The sequence below is a fragment of the Orycteropus afer genome, unplaced genomic scaffold (assembly GCF_000298275.1).
Source record: "Orycteropus afer afer isolate SDZICR_OR568_19922 unplaced genomic scaffold, OryAfe1.0 scaffold00094, whole genome shotgun sequence".
NCBI lineage: Eukaryota > Metazoa > Chordata > Mammalia > Tubulidentata > Orycteropodidae > Orycteropus > Orycteropus afer.
Genome location: NW_006921681.1, coordinates 9,240,674 through 9,257,376, shown reverse-complemented (window position 1 = coordinate 9,257,376; position 16,703 = coordinate 9,240,674). Strand labels below are relative to the sequence as shown.

At 49.6% G+C, this 16,703-nt stretch overlaps 1 protein-coding gene across 1 annotated transcript; it reads right to left on the bottom strand.

The window, feature by feature from the left end:
* Positions 1-9,154: 9,154 nt before the first annotated feature.
* Positions 9,155-16,376, bottom strand: LOC103198497 (migration and invasion inhibitory protein). Its single transcript, XM_007942668.1, has 9 exons — positions 16,263-16,376; positions 15,691-16,023; positions 15,108-15,192; positions 11,561-11,669; positions 11,416-11,468; positions 10,882-11,011; positions 10,618-10,714; positions 9,535-9,669; positions 9,155-9,241 (listed from the first exon to the last, which is right to left on the bottom strand). Exons 1-9 carry the CDS (start codon positions 16,374-16,376, stop codon positions 9,155-9,157), a joined length of 1,143 nt encoding a protein of 380 aa, XP_007940859.1.
* Positions 16,377-16,703: the final 327 nt, after the last annotated feature.

Genomic DNA, 16,703 nt, shown 5'->3' with positions numbered 1-16,703 from the left:
TATTAGCAAACTATCCAATTCCCTTGGTTGGTCACAGACCTTATTTGCATACTCTCTCACTCAGTCGTTTGGTAGGAGTTCCAAGAGTATGGCAAAACAGGCAATATTGAGTAATTCACTGCACTGTTATCATTTAATGGAGATATCACCCAAAACTTTTCCTTCACCCCCCTTCTTATTTCTCACCATATTTCAGGTCAAATGGGGTGGACCTTCCCAAAGACAACCCTTAATATGCCCTTGTTTCCAAATGATAATATCTCAAATTTATTAAGAACTCACTAAGCGTCAGGAGTGTCTGGGTGGTGTAGTTAACAAGCTCAGCTGCTAATGGAAAGGTTGGAGGTTCGAGTCCACCCCAGGCATCTCAGAAGAAGGGCCTGGTGACCTACTGAAAAAACAGCCACTGAAAACCCCCTGGAGCACAGCTCTACTTCAGCACATACAGGGTCTCCACGGCATACGGTTGCTAAGTGTCAAGTACTGACTGAACTCAGCAATTTATTCTCTGGTCATCTCATTTCATCCCCAAAACATCCCTATGACACCTATTATATTTCATGATATACAGTGCAATGGTCAAGTACTCAGCTGCTAGCTGAAAGGTCGGTGGTTTAAACTCACCCAACGGTTCCTCAGGAAAAAGGCATGGTGATCTGCTCCCATAAAGATTACAGCCAAGTGGCCGTCTCCCTCTGTAAAGATTACAACCTTGGAAACCCTATGGGTCAGTTCTGCTTTGTCCTCTAGGGGTGCTATGAGTTGTAATTGACTCGAATAGACTTGAGTTTGGTTTTGGGTTTTTTTGGTCTCCACTTGATCACCTCCTGCAATAAGGACCCTCCTACCTGATACCTCACAGCCTCCAAAGGCCCTTGAAGGTTCCCAGTGTCTAAAGCACACTTCCACACAACCATACGCACTCACAGACACACTCACATACCAAAAAAAAAAAAAGATTACAGCCAAGAAAACCCTAGTGGGCAATTGCACTCTGTCACACGAGGCTGCTATGAGTTGGAAATGGACTCACTAGCACCCAACAGCAGTTATGTTACTGCTATGTGTCATTGAGTCGATTTCCACTCCAACTGACCTTATAGAGAAAAGTAGAATTGCCCCCACAGGTTTCCAAAGCTGTAAACTTGACAGAAGCAGACTGCTTCATCTTTAGCCCATGGAGCAGCTGGTAGGTTCCAATCGCCAACACACATGTTAAGACTCCTGTCACAAATGGGATGGTTTGAGCAAACTGTGGAAAGAGACAGCACAGAGTCGACCCATGGGCTGAGAGGGGACTCTGGACACAGCAGTGTGGGGTAGGTCCAGCAGCTGAGGGAACTGAAGCGGCAGCTGAGGACATCGGCTATCTCCAGAAGCACTGAAGATAACTCTGGAAGAGCAGTGATTATCAAAGCCACCACACTGAAGACACCAAGCAACATACCAGAGCCCACACAGCAGCTGGCCATGAGCAAGCAACAACTATATTTAGATAAAATATAATTATATCATGGTGGAGTTATGTTTGAGTGTATCAACTTGGCTGGACCTGGTTGAGTGGCTGGGCAGCTGGTGGTAGTTATCCCCCGTGATGAGACTGGCCATCAACTCCATGGTGGGATCTACAAGCAGCTGAGTAGCTGCCTTTGGGATGTGGATTGCTTCCCATATAAAAGCAGCAGCTTTGGAAATGGTCTCTAGCCTATGGCACGCTTGGACCCTGCATTTAGCTGTGTCGCTGTTCAGCACCCTGTCATGCTCTGGTGACCTTGGGACTTACAATGGACTTAAATTAATGGCCTACCATGTGGTTTGGTAACATCAGGACTGTGCCTTTTTACTTGTCAACCTTGGGTTTGTCAGCCTCAGCAGCCAGCAGCTGTCTGAGTGAAGAAAAGCCTCCAGCTTCAGTGGGCCAGGTGCTGGAGGCAGAGCTGGACCCCAAGGCTGAGGGGCTTTCACCCAGCCCCTAGAGCCTGGCACTTTGAACTTAGACGTCTAGACTCCTGAACTGTAAGAGAATAAACTCCTGTTTGCCAAGGCCATCCCATTTGTGATATATTTCTTGTCAGTGCAGTACTAGGTAACTAGAACAATAATTATAATCACCATTTTACAGATGAAAAAACTGAGGTTCAAAGAGGTCCACTGACTTGCCCAATAGCAGGAACAGATACTCTGGGACCAGTGCTTTGTGTACACAGTTGGCACAGACCCCACACAGATCCGAGAGAGGTGTTTCCTCATGCTTTTTCTCTCTCCTCTGACAGAGACTTTGGTAAGAGGAGCCAGGGGTAGCGTCTCAGTACTGTTGGGAGTGGGAACTACTGGGTCTCCCTCTAGGCTAGGGTTTCCAGCATCCACCAGACCTGAATGCAAGAAGGAATGTCCCACCCCTATCTGAGATCTGGCAAATTCTCAAAGCACCTGTCCCACCTTCTTCACAGGCTGAGAGTCCCATGTTCCAGTCCCAGCTGGCCAAGAACAGTCTCTGCCTCGTAGGAGCCAATGGCCAGAGCACCTGAGACCCTTGGGTTCCTGCCATGACAATCGGCTCTGGGCTGAGAGATGCAGAGCGGCTTCTGTTGAGTTTCAGAGGCTGTGTTGGGGTGTCTTAAGGAGAGGAAAGAGCAGCCCTGCCACCCCTGGCCCCACACGAAGCAGCCCTGAAAAAGGATCCTCTGGGCAGGGCCCAGCTTGGTGCCACGACAGGGGATATCCCCAGAGGCCACCAAAACCACCATCGGGCACCCAGTCACTGAGGACCCCAACCTCATGGCACCCCCACCAACCACAGGCACGATCCCGTGGGGCCTGGGCTTCCCCTCACAAACCCCTTCTCAACCCAGCCCCACCCCCCTACTCTCACACCCCCAGCCACTGGCCCCGGGGGAGGGCCCCAATCACAGTCTCAGCTTGCTGACTTGTCCACACCTCTTCTCCCTGTTGGCAGAGCCAGGACTTCAAGAAAACAAGTGAGAAAAAATGTTCTCACTTTCTACATTTGCTCTTAGCGACAGTCCCCAAAGTTGCTGGAGAAGGTCTTTGAATCAAATTCTGAGTACCCTAGTGTCAGTTCTCTCTTATCTCCCTGGGGAAGATGTGAGTAAGAATGAATTCAGAGGGCAGGCCACCCGGCGGCAGCATACGCTGTTCAATGACGTTGATCTTGAGGAGGGACAGGAAGAGTTGATGACAACTGTGATATCTTATCATTTATTCACTCTGACTGGGTCAGTCCACAGGCCAGCCTCTGTGTGTCTGATCTCATTTGATTCTCTTGAGTGTCATCACCATTTGTTGTTGTTGTTAGCTGTTAGAGTTGACCCCCAACTCATGGTGACTCCATGCCCACCAGAATGAAACTGCACCGTCCCCATGATCAGATGCAGATCAGACTATTGTGATTCAAAGCATTTTCACTGGCTGATTTTCAGAAATAGATTGCCAGGCGTTTCTTCCTAGTCCATCTTAGTCTGGAAACTCCTCTGAAACCTGTTCAGTATCACAGCAACACACAAGCCTTCAATGACAGATGACTGGTGGTGATGAATGAGGTACACTGGCTGGGGATCAAACCTGGTCTCCCACACGGAAAGCAAAAATTCTACCACTAAACCACAACTGCATCACCATTTAACAGAAGAGGAAACTGAGCTACAGAGATTAAATGACTTGTCCAAGGCCACAGAAAGTGGCAAAACTGGAGGCTCTAAATCTGTCTCTTTGAATCCATGTTCTATGCCTTACCTGAGATAAGGCTTCCAATGCATCTCCCAACTTGGGCAGAAATGTTCAGGGCAGGCCTAGTGCCAAGGATGGAAGAGAATAAGAACATTCATTGCACCAGAACATGGCAAATTCTCAAAACATCTGAATGCCGTATTTAAAAGGCATGTGAGAAAATAATTCTGGAATCTCCAGTGTTTTGTGTTCTCCAGGCACGAGGACAGAGAAGAAGGTATTGAATGGCCACTCAATCCTCCAGGTTGAAGGAGCCTTGGTAGCCTCCCTCCAAGAGCTCTGATGATCAGGAGCCAATGAATGTTTTTGTTCTTTGTAAAGTTGAAAAGGTTTGGTGGAAGGTGAGGCGGTGTTGATTAGTGTCTACACTCTCCCTGTTTGCAGGCCCAAGGACAGGGGCTCCCAGCTGCAAAGAAATATTTGAAGTTCCCCAGTGGAGATGTCACCTTCCCAGGACACTGTAGTCTCCCCTAGGAACGTGATGTAGAACCAGACCTCTAGGGTCTGAGACATAGGGCAGCATCATGTACTGAGAACCAGTAACAGCTACGACAACTGTGGCTCTGCCCCCAGCAACACATTCCTGGAACAGTCCATTCAGATCCTAGGGATGTCCCAGGCCTCTATCTTCCCAAGTCCTCGGACTCATTAACTCATTCATTCCATGTTTATCTAATGTACATCTAACATATGCCATGCTGTACTAGGCCCTGGGGATAGAGCCGAGGACAGAGAAAGCTTGGTCCCTGCTCTCAGGGAACTTACAGTTGAGTGTAACAAAGTCTGTGATAAGTTGAGTAGAGGGGGCTGTAGGACCTGAGACTTAGGACCCCTTAGCCAGTTCTGCAGAATCAGGGGATGTGTGTGGAGATGTGTTCAGTGGAGGAAGAGCTTTGGGCAGACAGAACAGAGTAGATGTAGGCCTGGAGGCCAGAGGGAGCCTGGCAGGTTTAAGGATGAGAATAAAACTTGGCAGGGCTGAAGCCTCACCTGTGAGGGGTGCTGGAGGTGAGAGCTGTGGGAAGGGAAGTAGAGGCCTGGCCATGCACTGGCTTTCTTCACAATACTCATCACCACCTGGTTTGCCTCAGCCTGTCACCCCAAGTAGTGCGGGAGACCCTCTGAGAAGGTTGTTGGTCTGGTTCACCTGCACAGCCTAGAATAGCATCTGACACATAACAGGAGCTCAATAATATGTGCTGGATGAATAAGTATATGGAGAGGTGGTAGATGGATGGATGGATTGATGAGTGGATGGATGGGTAGACAGATGGACAGATGGATGGATGGATGGTAGATGGGTGGATAAATGGATGTTGGATGATTGGTGATTGATTGTGGATGGATGGGTGAATGGTGCTGTATGGATGGGTGGACAGGTAAGTGGACAGTGGATGGATGGATGGGTGGATGGTGGATAGATGGTGATGGATAGATAGTGGGTCGATGTATGGTGGATGGGTGGATGGATGGTGATGGGTATGGATGGATGGATGGATGACTAGGAGGATGGATGAGTGAATACTGATGGATGGTGGATGGATGGTGATTGATGGATGATAGATGGGTGGGTGGGTGGATGGATGGATGGATGGATGGGGGAGGCATCATGAACCATGTCACTGAATCCTACATATATAGAATATCAGGCTTGGCATGGAGATCTATAGCTCAGCAAGTCAAACACCTCCCTGCCTTTCTACCTGCCCCAAGGCTGCTGAGTCCAGCATGCAGGGGTGGAAAGAGAAGACTGAAATCCTTTAAACCCCATTAATATGCAGATCCAGGTGTGTCCCTTGATGTGAGCAACAGAGCAGTCTGAACCTCTGTGTTTATTTCCAAATGACTAACACAAAACTTGGGATCTCCGGTAGCGTAGTGCCTAAGGCACTTGACTGCTAACCAGAAGGTTGGTGGTTCAAACCCACCAGCCACTCCTTGGAAGGAAGGTTGAGCAGTCTACTTCCGTAGTGATACTGCCTCGGAAACCCAAGGAGGGGTCGCTATGAGTCAGGTCTGATTCCACGGCACACAACAACAACACAGAACGTCAGTTTAGAAGTAGTTGGCCTGCTTGTTTTCCTTTAGGATTTATGCTCCATACACGGTGTTGTTGTTGTTACGTGCCGTAAAGTTGGACCCAACTCATAGTGATCCCACCTTGGGTTTCCGAGGTACTATCACTACGGAAGTAGATTGCTCAACCTTCCTTCCGAGGAGTGGCTGGTAGGTATGAACCTCCAGATTTCTGGTTAGCAGTCAAGTGCCTCAGGCACTAAGCTACCAGAGCTCCTCTATACATGGCGGGGACCAAAAAAAAAGTCTATTAATTGGAAGGCAAGAAGCATGTAAGGCAAATATAGTGTGTGCTCAACCACAGGCTCCTGATATTCAGAGGAATGAAAGCAGCTGCCTAATCATCTTCATGGAGTAGGTAAGAATCCAGGCAAGAGAAAAAGGTAACCCTGAAATACAGCTTAGCCACTAATTATGAGAAAACAGAAAATAAAAACATTTCAACTAAAACAAAACTCTCTGTTCTCATGGAGTTTAAATTCTAGCAGAGGACACAGGTGTTAGCAATTCATTTCAAAATCAGTTAATATTTAATGGCTGAGGATAAGAAATGCAGAGAGGTAAAGAGCGTAATGGAGAGGAGACCTGAGGGACCCAGGGGTTCAGGGAAGGCTTCTGGAAAGAAGAGCTATCCAGTCAAGACATGGAAGATGACAAGGAGCTAGATGGAATGAAGGTGGGAGCAAGAACATCCAGGCAACCCCAAGGCAAAGGAAGCTGTATCATTCCACCACTCTTCTGTCAGTTTGTTGTTCTGTGGTGACTTGTGTTGCTGTGATGCTGGAAGCTATGCCACCAGTATTTCAAATACCAGCAGGGTCACCCACGCTGGACAGGTTTCAGCAGAGCTTCCACATTAAGACAGATTAGGAAGAAGGACCTGGCAACCTACTTCTTGAAAAACTGGCAACTTGCATAGCAGCAGAACACTACGTGATACAGTGCTGGAAGATGAGCCCCTCGGGTTGGAAGGCACTCAAAATACCACCAGGGAAGAGCTGCCTCTCCAGAGTAGAGTCAACCTTAATCATGTGGATGGAGTAAAGCTGTCAGGACCTTCATTTGTTGATGTGGCATGACTCAAAATGAGAAGAAACAGCTACAGACTTCCATTAATAATGAGAACGTGGAATGTACAAAGTATGAATCTAGGAAAATTGGAAGTTGTCAAAAATCGAATGCATAAACATCAATATCCTGAATTCTGCTGGCATAGTCCCTAAAGTATCTGACTGCTAACCAGAAGGCTGGCAGTTCAAACCCACGAGCCACTCCTTGGAAGGAAGACTGGGCAATTTACTTCCACAGATATACCACCGTGGAAATCCAAGGAGGGGTTGCTATGAGTTGAATCGACTTGACGATAGTGAGTGAGTGAGGCATTCACTAATGCCTGAAATGGACTGCTATTGGCCATATTGAATCAGACAAATAAATGGTCTACTATACTGGGAATGACAAATTAAAGAATGACATTGGATTTATCGTCAAAAAGTACATTTCAAGATCTATCCTGACATAAAATACTATCAGTGATAGGAAAATATCCACATACCTACAAGGAAGACTGGTTAATGCAACTAACATACAAATTTATGCACCAAGCACTAATGCCAAAGGTGATGAAATTGAAGATTTTTACCAACTTCTGCAGTCTGAAATTTATCAAACGTCCAATCAAGATGCATTGATAATTACTGGTGATTGCAATGCTTAAGTTGGGAACGAAGGATCAGTAGTTAGAAAATATGGTCTAGGTGGTAGAAATGATGCTGGAGATCATATGGTAGAATTTTGCAAGACCAATGATGTATGTGTATATGCAAACACATACACATACATCTCACCAGATGGAATACACAGGAATCAAATCGACTACATCTGTGGAAAGAAATGATGGAGAAACTTAACATTAACAATCAGAACAAGGCCAGGGGCTGACTGTAGGACAGCCCATCAATTTCTGCCATGCAAGTTCAAGTTGAAACTGAAGAAAATTAAATCAAGAGCAGCAGAGTCAAAGTGTGACCTTGAGTGTATCCCACCTGAATTTAGAGATGATCTCAAGAATAGATTTGATGCACTGAACACCAATGACTGAAGATCAGATGAGTTATGGAATGACATCAAGGACATCATACAGGAAGAAAGCAAAAGATCATTAAAAAGAAAGAAAAGACAAAAAATTGATGTCAGAAGGAACTCTGATATTGCTCTTAAATGTTGTTAGGTGCTGTCAAATTGGCTGACTCATAGTGACCCTACGTACAACAAAAAAAACACTGCCCGGTCCTGTGCCAGCCTCACAGTCCTTGCTATACCAGAGTCCATCATTGCAGCCACTATAAATCCATCTCATTGAGGACCTTCCCTTTTTTTGCTGACCCTCCACCTTACCAAGCATGATATCCTTTTCCAGGGAATGGTACCTTCTGACATGACCAAAGCAGGTGAGACAAAGTCTGGCCATTCTTACTTCAAGGAACATTCCAGCTACACTTCTTCCAGGGCAGATTTGTTTTTCTTCTGGCAATCCATGGTACCTTCAGTATTCTTTGCCAACACCACAACTCAAAAGCATCAACTCTTCTTCAGTCTTCCTTATTCATTGTCCAGCTTTCACCTGTGTATGAGGCTACTGTAAACATCATGGCTTGGGTTAGGCGCACCTTAGTCTTCAAAGAGACATCTTTGCTCTTCAGCACTTTAAAGAGGTCTTTTGCAGCAGATTTGCCCAGTACAATACGTTGTCTGATGTCTTGACTGCTGCTTCCGCTGGTGTTGATTTTGGAACAAAGTAATGTGAAATCTTTGACACTTTCAATCTTTTCTCCATTTATTGTGATGCTGCTTATTGGTCCAGTTGTCAGGATTCTCGTTTTGGACTTAGACCTTCCTAAACTGTGAGAATAAATGTCTGTTTGCTGAAGCCACTCATTTGTGGTATTTCTGTCATAAGCAGCACTAGAGAACTAACATACAGGGAAGGGGAGGGCTTAAAGAACAGGTACCTTCTGTGCATGCAAACAACAGGCCAGACCCAGCACACACAGGAAGGTGGAGCCACAGAGCACACCAAGTTTTATTTACAAACATCACAGAATCCCCTCACATACTCGTATACCCCACTCTGGAGCGACCCCTCACTTTCTGCTCCCAGGAAGCCGAAGCCTGGGTCCACCTACCCTGCCAAACCAAGGAAGATGGGGCCCAAGTCCACTTCCAGCCAAGACAGAGCAGGGGCTCCCCACCACCACCATGGCTCCCACAGCCTATAGGGAAGAGACTGTGGGGATGGCAGGGGTGCTGCCCTCCTCCAAGTGCTCAGTCCTCAGGGCTTCTGCCATGGAGTGCCGTGCCAGGTAACCTGGGGTTCTAACCAGATTGGGGTGGGGGGCGGAGCCTGCGTTGGTAGTGCCTGGATGATGAAAGGTGAGTGTCAAAGGTCATCCCAGTTACAGCCTCACCCCCTAGTCCCTCCTGGATCTGAATCAGGGTCACCTTCCTGGGGTAAGGGTAGGTGGGCGGGGCAGCCGGCAGGAGTCAGTGGAGCCTTGAGGGGTGCTTGGGTAGAGGCCAGGAGGAAAGAGGCCCTGCAGAGAAATGTTTCCAAGCCCTGGACTCTCCACCACTATTCCACCCCCAAGGGGACTCTGCATTTTCCAGGCCTACTCCAAGGTACCTATCCCTCCCCAGGGCACCAGACCATACCAGGCGGGTAGGGCTGGCGGCAGAAAGCTTCCGGTGCTGAGCCTCTGAGGAGACACAGGACCAGAGGTCCAGGTTCCTGGGCGCTGAGCTTTTCTCTGGCTTGGGAGGGATGATGTCCCAGCCCAGCAGGCAATGCTATGGAGAGGAAGGCGTTAAACACTCCTGAGGCAGGGCAACAGCCATGACTCCAGCTGACAGGGTCTATCCCCCAGGAAGGGGTTGTGTCCCACCCATCAGGTTGGAGGGACCCACTGACCAGAAACAGCCTCCTCCCTCAGTCTCCCAAGGAATGGGTGCCTCCCCCCTCAGACTGACATTCCCCCAGAGCAGGGACCTGTGTCCCCTCACTGTGTGACCCCAGCCCTCACTTTCCTAGCCCTGCTGGCCCCCCACCCCTGGTACTCCCAAACCCAAATCAGGAGGGAGGATGCTGACAGGAACTGGGTGTGTCCTTCATGGTGAGATCCACCTCATATGACTGACCATTGTTAATTCCCTAAACTGTCTACCTTATCCCATCATCCCGTAAGGATGGTGCTGTCACACCCACATTTTCCTCTGCATCCCTCTCCTCCTCCCAACCCAGCCCCCCTGCCCACAATCGGCGGAGAGAGGGCCTGGCCCCACTCCTGTCCAGGGGACACAGAAAGAGCATGTATAGGGAGATGTTATAGGAGAAAGACCCAGATTCAAATTCCAGCTCTTGCAACTGCTGACCTGGGACAAGTCCCTCCCCCTCTTTGCTTCAGCTTCCTGTCTGTAAAGTAGGGTTAACAGTACTTGCCCTCTTGGTTGCAGAGGGGCTCAATGAGATAATCCTAAGATGGCATGTGTGGCCCACAGAAGATCTCAATAAATGGACCTATTCTTGTTACAGCAACATGGGGCAGACACAAATCCTGGAGGCTGTGGAGCATAGGGTGCCCCACCTCCTAGCCAGGACTCCAAAGACTTTGAGTTCCCACCTTCCCCAAACCCAGCATCACTGTGTGGCCTTGGGGCAGACTCTGACCGTCTCTGGACCTCAGGATCCAGTTGGTGACCTGTGCCAGATGGGACAGCACCCCCACCCCCGCGGCTCACCCGAGGCAGGGCCAGGGTGTCAGAGGCGTCGAAGCTCTTGCGCCGGTGGATGCGGTAGCGGTGTGGGGGGTCCAGGACGGACACTGGTATGCTCACCCTGGGAAGAGGGTGCAGTGGGCATCAACATAGGCGCCTCTGGCTGCTGTGGGCTATAGCTCCAGCCACCAACCTTCTGCCCCAAAACTGGCAGGATGCGGTGGGAGGGAGAGCAAAGCCTTCCCGACTTAGATGCTGCTCCACCCATGGCTGGCCCCCACCACTCACCTGACCTGTGCTGGTTCCTCCAGGGTCTCAGGGCCATGCTGATCCCGTGGTGTCCTGCATAGGCGGCAGGGGGTGCCAGGATCCGCAGGTACCAGAAACAGGCGCCGGTTGACACGGTAACAGTACACACCTGTGAGGCCCGTGAGAAGCCACACCCTGACCCAGGGTCCTCAGGTCCTGGGCCCCCTTCTGCCCCGACCTCACTGATACGATTGACCCCTCTGAGCTCATAAGCCACCCCCAGGCACATACAAATGTGTGCACACAGGGCACACAGATACACACATGCTCACATGTAAAAATACTGAGCATGTGACAAACACACATACATACACACACACCAAGCACAAATGGGCATCTTCACGTGTACAGATATCATGTGTACAAACACAAAGCACGATCTTACATAGTCACCTTCATGGACATACATGCGCAGGCATATAGTGAAAATCACACACATATACAGTGTATACCAAAGTGCATTCATATGAACACACCAATACACTCCTCACACACATGTATGTACAAACTTACATTCATGGTCCTCATCCACATTGCTGCTCTCACAAAGGCTGAGGAACTGGGATCTGTAAGGGTGAGAGGGGTGAGCAGGCCAGGGCAGGGACTCCACAGGGAGTCCTCAAGCCACCCTGGCACAGCCCTCACCCATCCTGCTCACTCAGGGTCACTGAAGATGCACTCCTCCTTGTTGGTTTCCCGGAACTTTTGCAGCTTTGAGAAGAAGACCTCAGACTTGCCAGTGACAGGAGAGGTGCTGTCCAGAGATCCTGGTGGGCAGAGCACGGGGGAGCTGAGGGGCAGCCGGGGCCTGCGGTATGGCCACTGATCCAGGCTTAGGGATACCAGCCCTAGCATCCCTAAGTCCTCCTGCTTTGGGGGCCCCCCTTGCCTCACACTGACCTGGAGGTGCCTCCACTCACTGGGAGTGCTGTCTTTAAGTCAGTTGTCTGTCTGCCCTGACATTATTCAACTGCCCATTCAAAAACCATAAAAAAAATTTAGAACCCCTACTAACAAGTCCTGGTGGTGCAGTGGTTAAAGCGTTCATGTGCCACTAACCAAAAGGTCAGTTCAAACCCACCAGCCGCTCTGTGTGAGAAAGGTGTAGCAGTCTGCTTTCATAAAGATTTACAGCCTTGAAAACCCCATGGGGCAGCTCTACTCTGGCCTATAAGGTCAATGAGTTGCAATGTACTTGATGGAAGTGAGTTTGTTTTTGTTTTTTTTTAAACCACGTACCTGAGTGTTTCATGTGCTAGGGAAACACCAGTGAACTAGACAAAGCCCTGCCCTTATGAAGCCCACATTCTAATATGGTGAGGCACATGAAGTAAGGACCTAAGAAATCTATGACAGAACTAAAGAGAGCAGAGTCAGGATGCTGACAGTGGCAGTGCGGGGGTGGCCAGGGAAGGCCTCTCTGAGGAGTTGACACCTGAGCAGAGACCTGATGGAGGGAGCCACATGGACATCCCAAGGAGCACACTGAACGCAGACAGAATAGCAAGTACAAAGGCACTGAGGCAGGCACATAGTTGGTACGGTTGAGGAGCAGCAAGGAGGTAGAAGTGGCCAGCAGGGAGTGACGGGCGAGTACTGGGGAGATGAGGTTGGGGAGCCCTGAGGGTTCTGGGCCAAGGAGTGATGCAATCAGATCGGCTATGTATTTTTATGCGATTCCTCCTCTAGTTTCTGTGTTGTGAAAGGAAGCAGGGGCCTGTAAGGAGGCTGCTGTAGGTATCCTGGCAGAGACAGCTGATGCGCGAAGTACTTTAAAGGTAAGGCCAACCAGATTTGCTAATGGACTGGATGAGGAATATGTGAAAGGAGAGAATCAAGGTCGATTCCAAATTATGGCCTGACCTCAGGTACAGAGTTTCCATCTACAGAGGAAAGAAAGACTGTAGAAGGAACAGAATGGAAGTCAGGACCTTGACTTTGGATATAAGACTGGGCAATTGGGAGTCCCCAGTGGTGCAGATGACTAACGTGCCTGGCTGCTAACTGAGAAGTTGGCAGTTCAAGTCCACCCAGAAATTCCTTAAAAAAGAGACTTGGCAATCTACTTCCGAAAGGTCACGGTCCTTCAAAACCACGTGGCATACAGTTCTACTCTGACGTGCAGGAGGTAGCCATGAGCTGAAATCAACTCGACAGCAACTGGGAGGTTAACAGTCAACGACATAGGGAGACAGTCAAACATGCAAGTCTGGAATTAAGAGGTGTGGCCAGAAAGAAAAGCACAGAGAGCAAGGGAAGCCGCTGCACTGGGTGGGATCACAGAAGGAGGGAAGGCAGGTGAAGAGCCCAGGGCCTCAGGGGCAGCTGGGACAGGGAAGGGGGTCCAGCAGACTCCAGGAAGGAGCAGTCAGTGAGACAGCAGAGACTCGGGGAGCTCTCACCCTGGAAATCAAGGGTCTCGGGGAAGAGAGAAGGCCCCATATCCCATGCTGCTCATGGACCAAGTAGGGGGTAAGACTGAGACCTGAGTCCAGGGGTTGGCAATACAGAGGTCAGTGATGGCTTGGACAAGGGCAGCACCAGTGGAGTGTCAGGGCTAAAGCCTGAGTTAGGAAAAAGTGAGGGGAGGAATTAGAGATGGCAAGTTTAGACAGCCTTGTGAGTTTTATTATAAAGACACAAACCAATAAGCAACATCCTGACAAATGGAGAAAACACTAAAGTTGTCAAGGATTTCATTGTACTTGGATCCACAATCAACACGCATGGAAGCAGTAGTCAAGAAATCAAACAACATATTGCACTGGGCAAATCTGCTGCAAAAAACCTTTTAAAAGTGCTAAAAAGCAATGACACTTTGAGGACTAAAGTGCCCCTGACTCAAGCCATGGTCTTTTCAACCACTTCATATGCAGGCAAAAGCTGGACAATGAGTAAGACTGAAGAACTGCTCCATTTGAATTATGGTGTTGGTAAAGAATACTGATATATCACGAACTACCAGAGGAACAAACACATCTGTCTTGGAAGAATTATAGCTAGAATGCTCCTTAGAAGGGAGGATGGTGAGACTTAGTCTCACATACTTCAGTCATGTGACCAAGAAGACCAGTCCCTGAAGAAGGACATCATGCTTGGTAAAGTAGAGGGTCGGCGAAAAAGAGGGAGACCCTCAATGAGATGCACTTACACGGTGGCTGCAACAATGGGCTCAAACACGGCAATGACTGTGAGGATGGAGCAGGACCACCAAGCTGTGTTTGGTTCTGTTGTACAAAGGGCCGCCAAGAGTTGGAATCGACTCCATGGCACCTAACTACACTATAAAGAAAAGCAGAGACTGGCCATAACTAGAAGCAAATGTAGGATCAAGGGAGAAGGTTTTCATCAGGAAGGAAAATCACAGACTGCGGCTTTGCCCTCACTCGATGTGAAGGTGGCATTTACAGAGGCAGGAAGGCAGAGGGAGGAGCAGGTGAGGCAGAAGTCAGGATTTCCAGATTCTGGACAAGTTTGATATGACACCGAGCGGGTGACATGTAGGGACAGTGGTGGTTCAGTGGTAGAAAGCTCACCTTCCAAGCCAGAGCCCCAGATTTGAATCCCAGCCACTGCACCTCATGCACCACCACCCATCTGTCAGTGGAGACGCATGGTGCTATGATGCTGAGCAGGTTTCAACATGGCTTCCAGACTAGGGAAGACTAGGAAGAAAGGCCTGGCAATCTGCTTCAGAAAATCAGCCAATGAAAACGCTATGGATCACAAGTCTGATCCGCAACCAATCATGGGATGGCATGGGACCAGGCAGGGTTTTGTTCCATGATCTGATTCCCATGTTCAAAAACCTGGTCTGGCTGTTGTGTTGAAAATGGATTATAACGGGCAAAAGAGGCCAGAGAGAGACCAGCCAGGAGGCCACTGAAGTTGCTCAGGGGGAAGTAAGATTTAAAAAGATGACCCATGTACAGAGTTTTGCAGTGTCTGGTACATAAGTGCTCCAAAGTACAGAGGTTCCGATTCATTCATTCATTCAACAAACATCAGCTGAGCACTGTCACTGTGCTTGTCACTGCAGCAGGAGCTGAGAGAACAGACATGGTGCTGAAGATGCTCACCGAGGAGGGGAGCAGACAGACAGACAGACAGCAGCAGCACTCGACAGAGACTCAGGCAAGTTCACAGGCAAGCTGGGACCCCACTCCTCACTCTCAGGAAACCATGGGCACAGGGGAGGGCCACACCTGCGATCCAGTCGTAGCCCAGGTATGGCCTGAGGCGCCAGCTCCACTCAGGCATGGCAGGCTCCTTTCTGAAGGTCACTCTGGGCTGAAGAGGGAGGTAGAGAGGGGCAAGGGCTAAGCCAATAGACCTGGCCCAAAGGAGGCCCCACCCTGAGTAAAGAAAAGGGCTGTGTCTTAACTCATACCCTGACAGAGGCCCTGGGGCTCAGGAGCTGCAAAATAAAAAGTGTGGCCCCATCTGTCTGATTACAGCCTTGGAAACCCTATGGGGCAGTTCTCCTCTGTCCTGTAGAATTGTTATGAGTCACAATCGACTCATCCGCATTGGGATATGTGACCTGGCCTTTGCACCTCAGCTTCCTATCTGTAAAATGGAGGCTCATCATTTTCTTCCCAAAGTACTGGCTGAGAAACTAATGGCCACCACTTACCAAGCACCTAGGCTAAGCCAGACATAACTCACATGGTATCTCCCAGAAGCCTCACAACCTACAAGAGAGGCTGCCTGTGAGCCTGTCTGTCAGATAGAGAAAGTGATGCTTGAAGAAGATCGCATTGATACATGCCCTGCCAGCCCAGTTACCTTGGATGGCTTGCTTTGTCGAGGAGTCAGGATGCACTTCACGGCCTGCTGGTGCCCCGGATTGCCCAGCTCTGCTGAAAGCTCTGGATTATTCAAGTCCGAGGTGACCAGCAAGGGTGCAGAGTGAGGTCTTGGTCGGCCCAGGCACTTCTGGTGTTGGCAGCTGGGAGCTGGGAGAGAGACTGCCAGGGAGCTAGTCCCGCCAGGCCAAGCCAGATCACAGGGGCCATCCTGGGGGGTGCCCGGTAGCGAGGAGGCTCTCAAAACTGTGGAGGTCGTCTCCTGGGATAATGGTGTCTCCACATCATGGCTGCTGCTGGAGTCCAGGCTTGACTGGAGGAGACGGGGCTAGATCAGGGAGTAGCCTGGCTACAGGCCATCCTCCCCGTTGGCCTGCACTATGTATAAAGGCCTTGTTCCTCATCTCTGCTCTAGCCTCAGCAGTGTCCCGAGCCAGCCTCTTCCCTCACTGAGCCTTAGTTTTCTCATCAGTAAAATCTGCACATTGAACCAGGAGACCCTGGAGATCCGGATTCTGTCCAGAGGGTTAGGCAACCCCTTCCTACACCCACCTCAGAGGCTGCCTCTGCCACAGCCTGCCGCATGGCTTCCTGCCCAGCCCACAGCTGTCTCAGGAGCTCCAGGCTGAGCCTCCGCAGCTGTACCAGGTCCTCAGTCTCTACCATCTTGGGCATGTCATCGAGCTTCCTACAGGGACTATCGCTGGCCCCTGGGCTGAGGGATACCCTCAGGGTTGGGTTCCAGGCCCCGTTCTTCTACCTGAAGTCAAGACAGCATGACACAGGGTGAGAAGGGTGCTCTTTGGGCAGAGGCCAGGGTTCAAATCCCCACTCTGATACTCCCTGTGTGGTCTCAGGCAAGTTATTTAACCTCTCTGTGCCTCTGAGGGGAGCCCTGGTGGTGTAGTGCTTAAGGCATCTGACTGCTAACCAGAAGGCTAGCAGTTCAAACCCACCAGCCATCCCTTGGAAGGAAGACTGGGCAATCTACTT